Here is a 17,870-nt window from a genome sequence, read left to right as displayed (position 1 = left end):
AATAGAAACCCCATTTAATGTGTTATCAATTTGAGCGCATGTGAACACGTCTGAGACGGGTTTTATTTGTCTTGTTTGTAGGTTTTGCTATAAGTACTCCAGAAGAAGACTGCCAACTTCTATAAAGGGGGGAGGAAAAACGCCTGTGTAATAGTGGGCTGCCATTTCCTAGTCTTCTTGTTTCATTACACGTATTTTTGTATCGTCATGTAGTAACAGTACAAGGCCTGTTTCACTGAAGCACAAAATCTTTGCAATTGGCCAGAAATTTCTGTCGTGTGCAGTTAAACAAGATTTAATGATAATTTTGTCGCTACCTGCTTGCATATATTGCCAATTCTTTTCTAATTATTCTATTTTGAAGTCTTTTTTATCTTATGTGGTGCCAAAACAACGAATCTCCTATCGGAGTATTTGGATTGTTTCAACTCACCAAAACCATTAATTGTTTGGGGTTTTTTTTTGCTACTCGCTCGCATGTGCGGCAAGGGGTTTTCTCTCTTTCGCATTTTTAGTAGATCCAGGATAGACTACAATCACTATTATCTGTGCGGAGAAGGAGTTTATAGATCAACTGGGGCTATATCGGATGCACCACATCAAACAAATTTTGGTCTCTTGAAAGTTGTCTGCATTGTTGCGCCATTCCTTTTCACTGGTGCATATATAAGCAAAGCTGGCGCTAAGTTCCTTGAGGACAATGAAATCTTCGTTCCAGAAGATGACTGAACACAATGTTGCCCTCGCACCGGGCAATCAGCTCCGCGTGATCTGAAAGTACCTACGCCCTAATAATAACGCTCGTACCGACACGCTTTTCCTCTGCAATTACCCGCATCGCCGACTTCGTGGAAACCGGGTACCTAAATAGTTAATCCCACGATATTTGACGGGCGAGACCCGTATCTACTCTGCCTGACTCTTGTTCTGGGGGCTTGTTGATTCACTTCAAATTAGATAGACCTGCCTTAGATACTTGAGACGAAGTATCCCTGCATTGAAATAGACTATGTGGAAAAAGTGGACTAGATATGCTTTGGTTTTCTCAAGCGATATAGGAGTGCAGAATTGTTGCAATATTTCAAGAGCCTAACGAAACTTGGCATTAAAACGCGGTCTTGGAAGCAAGCACCGACGAGGCACAATAGTGGAAAGGTGGCATGCGTGCTGCGTCAAGATATTGTGATTTAATCGAAATAACTCGTTACATGGGGTGGAGTTCGTGTACATTTACTCGAGGTGGTGCGATTGTTCGATTTTCCACGCTCCGAGACCGTAGCGCAAACGTATCAGGAGTAAGTCTTTAGCCATCTGCATCCAAGAGAAAAGTGGGATAATTTTGGAGCCTGAAATTGAAATTAAGTTAGCGTGGGGACGGAACTACAAGCCGTTTCAGGAAAATAACGCAAAGAGTGATCTAAAACGGTGGTGTGGGCATCATACCCTCCACCCAGCCCTGCACGAGTGTATGCGTAGGTAATCGTACCGTTGACTTCATGCCAAGTGACTGGAACCTCGCATATCTCGACAGAGAGATGTCGGGCGAGGTAGAGAAGGTCCACGTCAAATGCCCAACGTTCGACATGTTGGTTCATAAAAAGAAGACGCGCCGCCCTACGGCTAAATAGCTTGAAACCGCATTGGGTGTCTCTCAAGCCACGTACACACAACAGCCACACGGCAAAATGAAAGCCGTACATAAGAAGATTGCGAAGTGGATTTCTTTTAGCGGTTGCCTCTGCTTGTAGATGCGCTCGGGAACCACATATGACTGCCATCCTTCCATCCTAAAACGAAACCTCAGCGCTAACAATCGGAACCTGGTATTAATAAAATCCTTAAAAGGACGGCCAAAAAGAGCTCCGTACCCATTTCGATGCAATCATAAATGCCATTTGTTTTTCCAGTTTCTCGATGTCCCGGAAGCGTGTAGCACCATCTGCATCAGCAAAAAGCAGGAACTTGCCCCGAGCAGAAAGCATTCCCTACAATAAAGTACATCTAAGAATAAATGTGAAAAAAGAACACAGTAAGCCTTAAAGAGGTTTACAATGCGAACGGCAGCACCCTTTCCTCGATTACGCGTAAGCTTCAAAACACGAACGACATTGGAGGTGTACTTCGAAGAGTATGATATTGCAACCTAAAGCCAGGGCTTAAACTAAAGTATTAGCAGACCTGATAAGTGCTATCAACGCTCCCATCATCAACAACGATAATTTCAAATGTAAACTTGGGCTGCGATGCCATACGCGATGTCAAATAGGCAAGAGCCTCTTCCATCATTGTAGGAACTATATCACAGCATAATCGGATATAGATGCAAATAACGTTACGTCTTTGAGCTTCGTTGTAGGCCGGAACAATAACTGACAGTTCAACTTCAGGGCGATGAGTTAGTCCAAACGGGAACCTCACATACTCTGAATTCATTGGATCGTAAAATACCCTCTCGGTCAGTTCCCTATCAATATCAGGGTATGGGTTCGTTGATAAGTAAAGGAAAATTAGAACCTATAAATATTCTGTAAAAATCACATTTACAAAAAAGGCTATCATCACAGTAACCGTCGCAAAGGACACGAGGAGAAGCAGCCAAAGCTCCACCCCCATCCTCGACGCCCCAGGGTGTCAAAACACGCGGCTGCGCTTGCAACCCATCAAACGTTACTTGACAATTCAAGGCAGTTTGTTAGAAAACGTCAAAACAGCTAGAAGTTTAAATTAACTACTTTGTTGAATTTTCCAAAATTTGGTTTGATCAATTTTTGCAAATAAGGGGCATCAGGTGTCTTAGCCATTGTCTCGGTGAGTGGGTTAGCCGCCAGGTCATTCCAGTAGCCTTCAGCACTTCTGTACGTAGAATACATTTGTATATGCTCTACCCGAATATTATGTGCCCTTTCGTCTTCAGAGAAGTCTCGAAGCTCTACATTAGTAGCAGTGGAAAGTAAACTCCTTTTAAAGCACAGCTATCCTGATTTCTACTACTGCCTGATGCGCCTTGGCGTGACGGAAGAAGTGCACATTACTGCATGCGGGGGAATTGGTGATGACCTCAAACAGAGGGGCTAAAATTGAGGTCTGCTCTCGACAACTACCCCAGTTCCATATTTTGTAGGAAATATTAACAACTGAAGCGGCACTAGCCCTTAATTATCTGGAAAGGTTCCGCTACAGATTTTTCCTATCTTACCTGAATAGAGGTGTTCATAAAGTAAACTTGCGATACCTGCTCCACTTCCCTACTAGCTACATAGAGCCCGGATAGTCATAACTGGGCAGCTCCAAAGTGAGAACATCATGACAAGAAATAAGAGACGCAAATTTTCCACGTCGAAGATCTGGATTAAAACCCGTTCCTTCTCGGATAAATCTGCCTTTTGGCCAGTGTTCCTGCGTCTGACTTTGAACACACGTATTGGCCAGCACAATTTCCCATCCCTGAATCCAGTCCTTAAACCGGACAAACCTCCAGACCCAGTTGAAATGCAATGAGGGATCAGTGACGTTGCAGTCAAGTATATCCTCACTTATATAGGAACTTGATGACTGGCATGGTCGGCTCGTGGGTGTTTCCTCCCACCACCGCCTACGAAGTGATGACCGAAACAGTCGTTTACGCCTGCTATGAAGCATTTGTTATTTTACAGTTGGCTGCATGAGTACAATATTCCACACTGTTAATTCAAACAAAGAAAACTGTTGCACATAGCCCAATGGTCATTCGAAATATTAGATATCAAAATCCATATGACGACTTCAATTGCTGATAACTCATGTGATTACTTTCAGCAAAGCAGTTTACGCATTATGGTCAGCGTAATGAATGTGCACAGTCAGAACTGCTGGGTGGGTGAAAATTCTAGAAATGTTTTTTCCAAGTTTGCGACATCTTTTGTTGTAAATGCGTTTGATATCTCTTTAGATAATCGGTTTATTTTGCTTAATATCTTTATCTTAATCATGCACATCTGAATAATTATGCTTGTACTAATTGCAGGGTGCATTTTTCGCTTTTGCCTTATATAAGCCCACTTCTACGTCAGTTTGTGAGTTTTTTGCTGCTTACTCACTGCACCATAAAGAGCTCTTTATAAATTTTATCGTGCAAATAAATCCTACTTTTAGAAGCGAGCCAGGAATATTTACACATGACCTATCAAAGAAGGTGCAGATTTTTCTGTTCTTCTGATGCCCCTGATTTGTGTGCTTTTGCAGGTTTAGGCCGATGCCTATGAGGTGGCCATTTTTATTATTTACCTGGCAATACGCTATACTCTATCATGTAGTTCAAGTCCCCCTTCCCATAAAAAAGGTGAGCATTCAAATGTACTGGGGACGCTCCATTTCGACATTTTTAACTCACAATCGATTTGGAATATGTCCACCATTGAAAACATGTACTCAAAATGATCCTGCGTGCTTACCGCCTACTTCGTAATAAAGCGAGTGTTTGAGCACGTTTGAAACATTACTAGGTGAAATGATGTCGCGTTATGCTCAAACGGATGCATACCCATCAACATCATCGTCGTTGTCGTTGAAAAATCACAGCTACGTGATTTGCGATTGCTCTTTAAAGATTTTGATCGATTGCTAGAGAGAAAGCTTTGCAAACATACCTATTCACGTAAACGCCGATTAATCAACGAGCTGTATCACCCCTGGAACAACAATTTGTCAATAAACATCTTAGAAGAAAAATGCCTTCTATAGTGAATTACCCCATATAAATTTGCCTGAAGAACTTGTGATAAAATTTTTACCGTTCTGAAGAGGTTTCTCATCATATACTTTAACAGAGGCCATCTTTGTGGTGAGGTGGAAGGATAACGGGAACACGGTAAAGACATCATTTCAATTATTGGATCACCCGTAGTCTGGGTTCCCCGGATTTACCGCGATTCCGACAGAAGTGCAACTTCATTTTTCTGCATTTGTCGCAGTAGTCCATAGGCTGAAGCTGTAAGTTAACTTTTGTTTGGGTGGCTTTCTTACCTATCGTCTGCTTTCCTATAAGCGCAAATTCTATTTAAGAAGCCATTTTACAAGAGATTCATTTCATTCTTTTTGATTTTTTTGCAATACGCCAAATATTAGCATCACATTTCCCACCAACGACCTGTTGTACACTTTGAAGAGCACTTTGATTAGTCAAAAAATAGTGGATTTGCATCAGTTTATAAGGTTTAAATGCGTATGCTTTTATTAAATCCTTTTTGATGCCTATTTTGCTACTTGGTTGGTGTAATATGGGACTGGTGACTAGCCTTCACAAAAGGCCAAGTGGCTACACTTACATCACTTTCGCCAAATTCTTTTAAAAAACCTGCTGGAGGGAAAGGGTGGTCCAGTTACGGATAAAAACAAATCCTTTCCACTATCGGGGCCAAAATGGGAGCTCGCGCATGCGACTTTGGTGAGGAGTGGTCCCGTTTATCTCGAATGAACAGGGCAACTGGCCAGTGGGCTACAGGATCACGCGTGTCTTGAAGGAAAGTGAACATTATAAATGTTGAATAAATCGAGCTTATTTCACACCATAAGAGGTGATAGTAGGAGCGCAGTGGACAGCCTTAAGAGGCTCCGCAAAAGTAACATCTTTAACAGAACGATTGCGATGCTGCCAAATGTAGAAATTTAATCTGACGGTTTTCATACAATCACTTTGGGATATTCGGGATAGTTTTTTTAGTATGCAGAGGCGCTTTTCCTGTTATATTGCATATTTTTGAATGATAAATGTCCTTGCAAATGGTACCAACATTGCATTTGCCCTGATTAATCTGAGTTGAATTCTGCACCCATCCCCTTGAGGTAATGAATCCTTTCTTGTTATTCTCTGACCGCATCAACTTAAACTAATTCGGGATATCATTAAAGTGAATGTCACATTTTTTCTCAATCTACTAGCGCTTGCAAGGTTATTTAGATTCAAACAGTAGAACTGAGTCCTCCCTTGTATTCCCAACTTTAGTAAACAACAAAAAGTGGCGTAGAGTTACATGAATATTCTTTATCACTTAGCACCTGAATTATAAGCAGCATTATGAAATAAAAAGTGACTTTTTACAAAGCCTTCAGTTGGTATCTGGAGCTAGGCGCACGCTTTTAATGCTCATCTGAAAGAAAACACTTATTGGATAAACAAATTTATCAAACAAGTGGTGAGTAAATTTCCATAAAAATATTTGGGGTAGTGTTTTAGCCTCAAGAAGTGAACGTTGCTTGCGACACAACACAGTCCACCGCCATAGTTTTATAACAATCAATCGTAGCGGTAAAATGGGGTGAAGGAAGTGTCACTGGCAGATTGCGTCCCCAACAGTAGATGGAGACTGAAAATCTAGTAGAAAACATTCCAGAGCCATTTTTCGCCAAATAATGTAACTTTAGAATAGAAAAAAGCAGACTTTCAGCAAGAACCATCCCTTAGTGAAACGATCAAAGGAGGGGCATGCCACGTGGTTAGCCTTGTGAAAACGATGAGCTTAAGAGTTCTTCGTCTAGGAACAACCACGTAACCCACGGCGTGTATCATCCCCCACCAGTTTTCACGTATATCCTCGCATTTGTAGCACACGAAATCCCAAGAACACTAATGAATTGCATTCAGCACATCTTAAGGCGAAGAAATCCTTACACCCAACAGCCCGCCCAACGGCACAAACGACAACAGCGGGAATGGCACATCAAATACTCGTGTTGTTTTGAATGTATTAAGGCAAGCAACCCCCCTCAACGCAACGAGCGGAAGAGCGTCAAACAAGTCACTTCGAAGAATCTAATGGATTTGTTGATGGAATACAAGGGGATCATTCAGGTTGAATGAAAGGCGTAAACGCTTGAACTCATTTATTAATTCATAGGTGGCACCCACCATGAAAAGTTTCATTCATCGAGAATCCAAATACAATGGGGCCGCATTGGAAAAAAGCAGCAGAGAATACAGAAAATTGGAGGAGGGCGAATTTGGATTGAAATAACGCCTGGTATTCGAGACCTGTTCGATTTCAACTTCTAATGCAGAGCTGGCGCGAGCAGAAATATGGACGAGATTGAAGTTTCTCATTAATACGGTACAGTGGGTGCGTAGTTTTATAGAAACGAATAAAAATACTAATGATACTTTTCTAAAATGAGGGGGAACGAGCAGACTGGCAAAGGTCTTGAAATGCGAACGTGAAATTCTGACGTAGGTCGGGGCGACGGACTTCATGCGAGTGGGGCTTGTAGTTTTAGAAGAAAGAATTCACGGAGGTGGATTTAATTCCTCAGTTTTATGATGCAGGCGCGTAGTCCACCTCGTAGTAATCCGCTGTATACTTTCGCACAATGCAGCACATGATGATGGAGAAAAGGAGGCCAAATATCTAGAAAAAAAAGAGGAAGATAAAAGCTAGTATACAATAATTATTTCATTGATACGAAAAACGGCGGCGAAAAATTTTCAAAATAAGTGGCGCCTAAGCTTTGATCCGACATAGCAAATCTGGGGCACATGTGCACGGGGCACGCACATCTTGTATTTACGTTAGATACAATAATTTTGGAAATCTGATTGGCCTAAGCTCACATGTCATTGCGCGCACGATCAATGAAAACGTCGGAAGACGCGCATAAACTATGACAGATGCGCGCCAGCGGTCGTGGTTGGTTGATGTACAACCCCTATTCACGTGACCAAACCCAGAACTCTCGTAATTCCAATATGTTGAAATCTATTTCCAAAGGACAAACCGATTCCCACAGTGTCGAAATAACATGCGGGACTACGGGAAAAACTCATGTCTGCAATTACTACCCATAATCCATCAATAAGTACATCAGTTATGGCTCTGGCCTGGTTATTTCCTAAACTTGTAAGGTTGTGGGGTTGTCACATAATTTCTGAACTTTCCATTCTTATTGCTTATTGATTGCATTGCGATTTGATCATGATACAGTTGTTGCGAAACGAGGCATTCTCATAACCTCAAGAATGCATGAGATAGAACCTATAGTGGCGCTTCACTGAATACGTTGAATGAATTAGGCGAATGCGGTGCCAGACCCACAACTTACACTTGTGCAAACCACAATTTTACCCCAACAAACAGGAGCATACATAGGGTCAATTACTAAGGTAACAAAAAACTGGCCATGCTTTCCTGGAAGTAAAAGAAGGTAAAAGGATTGTTAATCGAAGCTGGAGAAAGCCGATGTATTTAATGCAGTAGCTTATGTGCATCCCCTAATAACGGAAGAGTTCTTCATTCAAAAATAATTAAATAAATTGTCCCAGCAATAACCTGCCATCTTATAATGAGTTATCCTTCCCTTAACCTAAAGTGGTCCATATCCCAAATCAAATATTCTATGACTACATGTGCGAGCATTCAGAACATTTGCCTGAGCCACGTGAAAATGTACACAAGAGACCAATGGGAAAGCGCTGCATTCAATGGAACAACGATGAATTCTGCAGAAGCGATTCAGTGTGCAAGTATTGATGCGTGTGAGAAAAGTTCCGAAAGTTCAATCAATCTGATGCAACTAAGGTTTGAAACTTGGACGAAATAGAGAGATATGTTCTAGCTACACAATAATTAATCAAGTAAGTTGGAATGCCAGGAGGACCCCAAATTAACCACAAAACGCAGTTTCTGCATTTAAGTAAAAACTTTTTCCAGAGAAGCCGCCTTACCTCAAAGAAGGAAATAGCGAACACAACAAGGAAGAGGATTTGCAAGAAGGAGACACCAGCCTCCTTATACTTGTCCAGACAGCCCTGAAAGGAGGTAAAGGCTGAGCTCAATACCAGGAGGAGAAATTTGTTTTCACTGCCTGAGAAAGTTGTAACAGTTTTAACTTATGATCTTCGCTTAAGCCATCGAAATGGTAGGGATGATTACGTCAGATATTTTACCCTGATTATGCCTACTTGTTTAGGCAGCTTGAGCATACAACCAGAAAGCATTCGAAAACCGATAGATGGGTAAAACAAAGCATGAACCAGACCTTCAGCGGGAGATTAAAAAGAAAGTTCAAGTATTTCTCAAACTCGAAAGAACCGGCTCAGTAACCGTGCGTTGATAGGCTACAAAGGAAAGTTTAGCGCATTGACTCACATGTGTGTAAATTTCGTCCTCTCTGAATTCCGCGGTGTTGCAGGAGCTCCGTGAGGCGATGCAACAAGACATGGGTATCTTTCCGTCATAGTCGCTAGGACCTTGCACACCGCAGCATTCAAACTGAGAGAAAACGAAGAGCGTAACCAGATCGTTTGAGTAAGAATTGCAATCAATTTTCATTGTAATAACTTTTTCTTTTGATATAAAACTAAGGGAAAAAGTGTGTCAATGCGTAGCGTTTAACTGAATTCGACAAATAAGGGAAATTAACAAAAACCTAGGTAAATTGCAGGTCATTTTTCGAGAGTTATCCGGCGTTAGCCTATTGTGGCACTTCTGTATACATCAATCGAATCACCTGCGACACTTGCAAAACACTTCAGGTTGTGACATTTACAGTATGACTTCTGCAGGGCATTATTGACGCACACATTAATCCAAAGGGCGTTTAATCTAAATTAGGCTCGTTTGGAAAAAAGTGGCAAGACCTCAGTGTCCACTTTAGTCTTCAATTAGTGTCACTTCATACGTATGCATCGAATGAAGCACTCAAATAAAAAACATCCGGGTAAGTTATCTATCCTTCAAAATTAGCTGCTTTGTACTCGTGCTAGTGCGTGGAAAGAAAACGTCATACCCATTTTCTAGAATATTTTGTTGTTACTGCTATAACCCCTCAGACATTTTAACTAAATGCTATGCGCAAATAACCAGCGACATTCAAATCGGATTTTTGGTAATCATTACCCGGAAGCTTGAACACTTTATACCATTACCAATGCTAAATATGTCGAATAAACCTTCTCATAACAAAGACATAGGATCGAAAGGAACGTATCATTACATATCATGTAAATACCACTTATAATTGGCCAACTAATTTACAAATAAATTCACCATCCTAGCAAAGGCGTCGAAAAATTTGCAATCATTAAGAAACTACTGCCGCGATCTAGCACAGACTTGATTAAACTGACTGTGATACTATTTACAAAACAAACGACCCGAAAAAAGGAATGTGGATGTGTGAGCTTTGACATCCAATTAGTAACTTCTAAAATGATTTGGTGTACAACCACCTGATTTTCTAATTCGAGCATTGATATTGCGCATAGAAATATATGGTAATCACTAGAAGAAATTTCCTACTGTAAATTCGCCAATTAAGACAAGGGCATTTAGTTCATGAATAATCAGTGGAAGTTGCAATGCTAAAAATTACAGCCCGCTTTTGCCAAAGAAAGGAAAATGCTAGACGAAGATGCACAACGGTTAGATAACCATCTTGTGGCAAGAAAAAAATAGTAATAAGGCAAAATGTGAGAAATTTTGAGGATTTGTGACTTTAAAACTCCCTAAAATGATACAATATGAAGCTGCTTCCTAAAATCTACAACATGATTGATAGTTCCAATAATGTCGAATTTAGTAAAACAGCACTTATTTTGGTTAAAATACTTTTTGCATGGTAAAAGCATGTCATTGAGTACACCAGTTTAAGGAGCAGTGTTTTTTTTAGTAGTGACAAAACTGCAGTGGAAGAATACTAGTGTTATTGTCATGTTAACAAACATTATGATAATTTCGCGGTAATCCTGTGGAAAATAATTGGAATGCCAATTTTTTTTTGGAGCATATGTTGACATGCTCGAAGTTAATCAAGAGATTAACGTCTTAATGCTGTTTTCTCACATACTTTATTAGCAGTGAACGGAAGATAAATCATGCTTAAGATTACCTAAATGCGCCCTGGAAATGAGGAAAATTAATCGCAATCTTCAATATTTTTTAATTTACCATATTCTAAATGAAGCGAAGATCAAATCAGTAAAAAAATTGAATGCAGATCATGGTAAGCACTGCTGGAAAGCATTTTTTTAAACTTCAAATTAAACTCCAAACCTAAATATGGAAATGAGAAAGGCAATATTCACCTTTTATTTTAACGACTACCGCTGACCTAAATATGCGAATATGAGGGCATCATATTTGCCGGTTTTATGAAAGGAGTAAGGGTAAATGAATATTCCATTGCGCAAGAGCCTTGAACACTAATATGAGAGCAAGCGAACTACCATTAACAAAATAACCCAGTGTTATGACTTTACAAAATGATTCCAGCATTTGCTAACAAATTGAACGGGAATGTTAGCCCATTAATTAAGCAAAAAATATTAATCTAAATTAAACAAACAACGGCAGGGTTAAAGTGCTTCGGGTGAAAACCGTCAATTCCAGATTGATAATCCATAAAGCCGTGGGTGGATGCCTCAGACCACTGTCTAGAGATTACAATTACGAAAAGTAACTTACCGACCTTCATAATTTACGAGCAATATAAGGACTTAAAATGAACATTTTGCAAGTGGGAACACCATATTAAGCATTATCCCACGTAATGGTGGATTGTACAGAAAAGCTAAACAGCCACAAATCGGGTAGGTCTTACCAGACTGCATGATGTAATGCAACGGCCCATCTGCTTTGGTGAAAGCTATAAGTTATGTCCCATCTTTAAGGCGCCCCTATATAACAAGAGACCATATCAAGACTATAAAATAAACATCAACCGCTAAATTTACAAACAATGCTATAACTCAGTTAAATCATTGTTTCGATCCTGGTTGAAGCGGACGCGCCTTTGTGTTTTGGTAAAAACCGGAAAAAAATCCACGTTATTCTAGTGGTGAAAGTTTCAAATCAATTGTCCCTCGTGTAATTTATTGCATATCAAACATTATATATACTGCCTAGGTGCCTCAATGAGCCGGAAAATAATAGTAGGCTGTGCGAAATTCCTACCAATAGAAATACATCTTAAGCGTTATTTGGGACCAAGGGAAAAGGCAAACCTACCATTTTCTGCACCGCGTTCATCAGTACGGGCTGTCGATTAAGTGTGGGTATGGGCTTCATGTGCTCAAACACGCCCTCGCGCATCCGCCGCTCGGTGTTTTCAAATATCTATAATCAATAATAGTGGGCACAGCTTGAGTGCTGGTAAATGGAGTGGGCAGAGTGGGTGTGCGTTTAGTCAGCCGATCCAATCTGCGTTAGCCTTCAGTTCACTCAAAAGCACGATGGCCGTGAGTTGTTTTTCCACCTATTTCCACTACCTGTTCGCAATCCCGGAAATAACTTGGTTCCCTCCCCTCCCATGTAGAAGAACAGACTTTCAAGGCTTTATGTTATACTGTCCAATGAAACAACACAACACCGCATTGCCGCTGTCTTTAGTATGTTATGCAATAGACTACCTGGAGTACATGTAGTACTTATGTTGTTTTAATGTTCCTTTCAGAGAGGAGGCGGGGATACAAATCGAACCTCGTGACTGAAGTCAACGTTCTGCAAACCACAGAGCGGTTACGTGTCCACACCCCCTAAACTCTGTACTGACTCCCCATTTCCTTACCCTAATAAACATGTCAAAATCAAATCAACGTGGGTGTTCTAAGAGTATGAGGATCGAGCAAGGGGGGACCTACGAGCCTCATCCTACATATATCTCTGAAGAGATGTATTTCTTCTTCCAAGTGTGGATTTTATTAGCTTAATCTAAGAGGTGCCATTCATAATCATTGCCATGTAACTATGACTCTACACTGCTGCTGTATTCTCAGCGCAGGCATTCAAGGAAGCGACCTTGACTTGACAACTTTTTAATCAAATATTGAGTTACTTATGGCAAAAGTAAAAAAACGAAAGCAATTTGCCAAAAATTCTAACAAGATTAACTACTTTAGTGTGATGCTGAGTTTGTTGTATTTACCAGATTGAAGAAAGTTCTTTTGGACGCTTGTTGGAAGCCCATAGTTTTCGATAGTGCCAAAGTGTGGGGAAAAAATCAATAGCTGGTAAAACTTCAAAACAGTGATCCACCTGTAACCAGAAATTTAAATCTGATGAAACGGTATGGGCTATATGGCCAAGTTTGAACAGGGACCCAAACCAATGCAAGAGTCATTAGACTATTTGCCTACGACATAATAACTCCTTGTTTACCTCAACTCAAGTTAACGATAAGACGACCTCGGCTTTTGAAACAACTAGAGTCCTTTTATAGCCTCAGAATGGGTAGATATGGTGAAAAGGTCTGACAGTTTGCCATTTACGTAATTAAAAATATAAAAATTGAAGACGTATTTTCCGAAAACCATACAACTGAAGACCTGTTTACATGATTGTATTTGTTTCAAAAGACCTTCACCAAGTGGCGCTTATCTACACCGGAAGCTATCGCATTGATCCGCCAATAAGTAAGAGCTTTTTATAGGATTTGTACTCAATTTTCACTTTACATGGATCTAGGAAAAATAACGTTAATGGAACGAGTAGAACTCAGTTATTTACCAATCCTCTCCCCTCATTATTATGTACATTCTTGATGTATTTATTTACTTATTGAGACCATTTAATTGAGAGCAGAAGTTGTGGGTTCTTTAACCAAAAGTGTAGCGTGAGCGTTATAAATGGTACAGTCTGGACTCACCGAGCACAAATCGCATGGCGTTGTGGAGTTCAAAGATAGCATAAAGAAAGTCACCGACTTTTGATGCCTAACCTAAGTTGAGTGTGTCATTTTCACCATGATGAATTTTGACAAAACTTATTCTTAACGAATTCATTAACCCACTTGTTTTAATGATCCACAATAGCAAAGGTAATGAGGCGGTGAAAAAGTTTTGAAGGGTACCTCTTCAGAAGATTTGTAAATGTTTCACAAGGACTATGAAAAAATCAACGAGACTTATAGCACAATTGTGATCATTTTAACTGTACGTAGCTATAAGAAAAAAGTGTTTCACCGCGTTTCGGCCTCAATGCCTTCAAGCATTTTGGAATAGTAGCGTTAAAACCACCTCAACTTTCACACCGTACAACGTCTTCAAGAATATTTCAGGTATCGTAGTCTGGTCATTTACGCGTCCCGAGCTCCAAAATTTGAATTCCATAAGTTCCGCATATTATGCACGTCCTATATGTCGAACCATAGCACAATTGCGCGCCATAACATTGCTTGGCATTTAAGGGCAAACACTAATTTGATCAACACATATTCCTGTTTCTTTGTTAATTTTGAAAGCTAAGGCACTTTTCATGCATCGGGTGTTCCTGCCGGTCCGTCTTCAGGCTTTCACAAAAAACTCTTAATCGTAAGATGTTAAAACGACACAAAAGATTGCGTCTCATATAATGCAGTGCCGCCATACACGCCAAAGCAAGCGTACTCCCAAAGAGAATGTTTGAAAATGTAATGAGTCATAAACTCCCACCGGATTGATTTTTAAGCATATCCTTAACCAGCCAATGCAGCGGAGTTCCAAAAACGACAAGTCGTCGACGTGAAATGGGTGTTGCAGAAACATTCCAGCCTGGGTGATAGGAGTCACCAAAGGGGTCGAAAGAACAGCCTCAACATAAGTTATCGCATAAGAATTCCAGACAATTGCGGGAGGTAAATAACCACAATTTAATCGATTACATTATGCCAACCATTATACTAAACGTTACTTTTGAATGAACAGTACAGGTGAATAAAAACAAAACCTTTCTATCACTAGCAGCGTTTTAATCAACTTGTATGAATGTGCAAAGATGAGTGAATTAAGCCAAGAATCTGAGGCCCAAGTGAAGATGATCCTGACCAGTTTGAGAAATAGTTGCATACGAATGTGATGGAGATAGTAGGGGTTAAAAGAAAGTGAACAGACTTTTTCCTTGTAGAAGTAGCCAGCGGCGGCACCGGACAGTTGGACTGCGAAGATGATGATGAGGAAAATGAAATAGGTGGCAAGGAGGCAGGGTGACTCGTGGTAGGCTCCGCAACAGCCGAAGAGCGCCACTATGAGGGTCAGCGAGCCCAGGCCCATTAGCACGAAGAGCACCACCGTAGCGGTGGTGCGGCGGTTGGAGACCTCTATCAACTCCTGCGCTACCGGTTCTATGTAGGCGTACACTGCGAAGCCCAGAATCACCAGCCCTATCAGCTAAACACATAACCAAAGGCAAACTACACCTTTGATTCGCGTTCAATCCATCAATAGTCGCAAAGAAAAGAGAAGAACTTGGCCTAAAGACATTTGTTTTCACGCATCGAACACGCATGCCTGAGCCCACTGTAGATCGACAAGTAGGCTCAAAAACAAAAGTAATGTTATCATAAATTATCCTATTGATATTCTATATTCCTTTAAGCACTAAAAATATCTTATTCAATGGTGCTAAATTAATGGGCTCTCCAAAAACGGTTATGCCACTTAAATTCAGTCGCTTTAAAATGTTACAGACGGAGATCATTTAGAATTTCCTTTGCACTCAATAGGAAAACAACCATTTTTACAACGGTCGTAAGCGACTGGGACAACTTCTATATCTTCCTTGTGAAAAGCCTATCTCCATTTGATTGTGGTGCCTGTGCGCGTACTCCCGTTGTGGTCATAAATGCTTTTAAGATGTTACGCTGCTCGGTGAATTGGCTATCGTAAAAAAATGCGTCGTTTGACATCATTTGTTGTTAAACTATTGTTTTAACATATTTCTGTGGATGGTAAGATCCTACAGACAAAAACAAAGTAGGTACACGATCTCTGTACACAATTATAATTCAGGAAATGCATATTTGAGTGAAGACAACACGGCATCCCGTACTGAACTAAGCCTCAACGCAAAATTAACCAAACTATTGCGCAAATAGGAAAAGACTCAACAAAGCTAATCCATTTTCCGTAGAGAACATAAATTAAGTGATTTAGATAAGTGAAACACAATTTTCTGCAATCCTACGCCAGGACCTAATTCAGATTTACTGGCACTAAGTTTCAACTTGCATTCTATGCAAGAACATACTTCCGGTCAAGTCTGACAATCAACTGACATCTGAGTACCCATGTGTCCCAAACCTGAATGAGCAAAACGATATAAAGAGTATGAAACAAAGTGGTGTAATGACAAGCTTTCTTCCCCAAGACAATTAGCTGCTTGAAAACAACCAACAAAGTGATTAATGGTACAACATCTCACCCAGGATGGGCGTATAACGACGCGAACCCGGGAGTCAGGAGCTTTTGGGTGTAGCAAATGGATACGATGACTCATCACCCGTCCCAAGCAAAAGAATGGTGCAAAAGGTCAAAATAGGATCGACATTCATGGATTTTTTGTACGCAACCAAGGTTAAAATATGTTGTCATGCTTCTGAATGTAGAAAACAATACGAACACGTAGTTACGAATTCGCAATGCTTCATAAATCCAGGGTTGAAGTCGGATTATTGTAAGCAGGGTAAAGGCAATTATTGTGGTAAAAAATTCTTGAAAAGGTGAAAAAATGCGCTCTTTTTATTCTAATAAACCGGGAAAGAAAACCCAGACTGCTGCAGTCTTTTAAAACTAAAGCCAATAAGGTGATTGAAAGCTGAGAATATACATCGCAAGCTATAATGAAATAACTCAAAAAGTCAATACAGTAACAAATTGCCTAGATAGTATAAATTTCTGGCTGCCTAATTAACTTTAACACACCCGATTCCTTAATACAAATATAAAGAAGCGGAGCTTAAGCACCAGATTCACATTAGTTCTATAAATTAAATGGGCAAAAAAACAATAAGTATCTTGGTTGAACGAAACTCAGAGTCCGTGTCTCGTTAATTGCACAGTACCAGCCTCTGCAAAATATCCGAAATAATTAGAAATTAACAAATTTACGCCGCTGTAATATCTGATTTGTCACATCGTCTATTTACCATGAACACCAACAAGAAACGTCACGTCAAAAATGAGGGAGAAGATATAAGTCCAAAACTGGGGACGTAAATACCTCATAAGATACTCCAAGGACGAATAAAAGGTGTAAGGTGGGTTGAGAACCATATATAGTCGTAAGCTAAATGACAGAATAAGACCAAAACACGAAGTATCAGCAGGGTAATAAATGACGATGGGACATTTCTAAAAAACAAATCATTTATAAACCATAAATATAAATCTAATGGAGCGCGTCAGTGAGTGACTATATATGGCATATGCAAATAAATTGACGTATATGGAACCAGGTATAGGCGCGATCTTAAACATTCGAAATAGATAACCATGGCAGACTTGAAACATGTAAAAGTACTAAACATTAGGGCAAAAGGCTTAAAAAATTCCAGAAAACCCACCACAAGGATGAAATTATAGATAACGAGAACCATTCGTAGGCACTCCGCGCAGGCACGACCCATACCGGATATATACAAGACACTCGAAGTAACAACCAAAGAGTCCGGCAAGGCAAATGATAAGCCTAAACAAAAGTGTTAATCTTTGGGTGGATATAGATTTAGAAATATACTTTAGCCAAAATTATTATCCATCACAGCCTTTTAAACTGTTTCACTTAAACAAAGCCAATGGCTGTAATTGAATTAAAATAGGCTTGTGTGCCCTCCCAAGACTTCAAAATTCATATCTTATCCAGTGTGTTTTCATGCTAAATTTGCAAAATAGTTGCCGAAAAATTGTATTGACCTTTTTAAGATTTCTTGTAGGCTTATAACACTGTAATAGGTTGGTTTGACTCCTGGTTTGGCAGACTACGACTTTGTCTTCGCCGACGTGCCCCTCCGGGCGGGCTAATCTCAGGGCCATGTCGGTAGCCCCAATACATTTTATATGTCAAGCATATATGTTCTGTCCGGGTGTTATGTCTTATTGGGCATTTAATAAGGCCCCAGGGCGCCATATGCCGAACAAACTGTTACCCCATAAT

At 40.2% G+C, this 17,870-nt stretch overlaps 2 protein-coding genes across 2 annotated transcripts; both read right to left on the bottom strand. All coding sequences in view use genetic code 11, as the record gives it.

Moving 5' to 3' along the window:
- Positions 1–1,230: 1,230 nt before the first annotated feature.
- Positions 1,231–2,613, bottom strand: EGR_01390 (Dolichyl-phosphate beta-glucosyltransferase; the record flags this gene model as incomplete). The annotated part of the gene is made up of 7 exons (XM_024490639.1): positions 1,231–1,346; positions 1,487–1,787; positions 1,869–1,985; positions 2,051–2,143; positions 2,179–2,294; positions 2,337–2,514; positions 2,545–2,613. 7 exons carry the CDS (start codon positions 2,611–2,613, stop codon positions 1,231–1,233), a joined length of 990 nt encoding a protein of 329 aa, XP_024354963.1.
- Positions 2,614–7,283: 4,670 nt separating this feature from the next.
- EGR_01389 (CD9 antigen) lies at positions 7,284–17,343 on the bottom strand (the record flags this gene model as incomplete). Its single annotated transcript, XM_024490638.1, has 6 exons — positions 7,284–7,376; positions 8,690–8,773; positions 9,114–9,236; positions 11,973–12,080; positions 14,831–15,106; positions 17,281–17,343. 6 exons carry the CDS (start codon positions 17,341–17,343, stop codon positions 7,284–7,286), a joined length of 747 nt encoding a protein of 248 aa, XP_024354962.1.
- Positions 17,344–17,870: the final 527 nt, after the last annotated feature.

Source organism: Echinococcus granulosus (genome assembly GCF_000524195.1).
Source record: "Echinococcus granulosus chromosome Unknown EG_S00005, whole genome shotgun sequence".
NCBI lineage: Eukaryota > Metazoa > Platyhelminthes > Cestoda > Cyclophyllidea > Taeniidae > Echinococcus > Echinococcus granulosus.
This window is presented reverse-complemented; position numbering and strand designations above follow the sequence as displayed.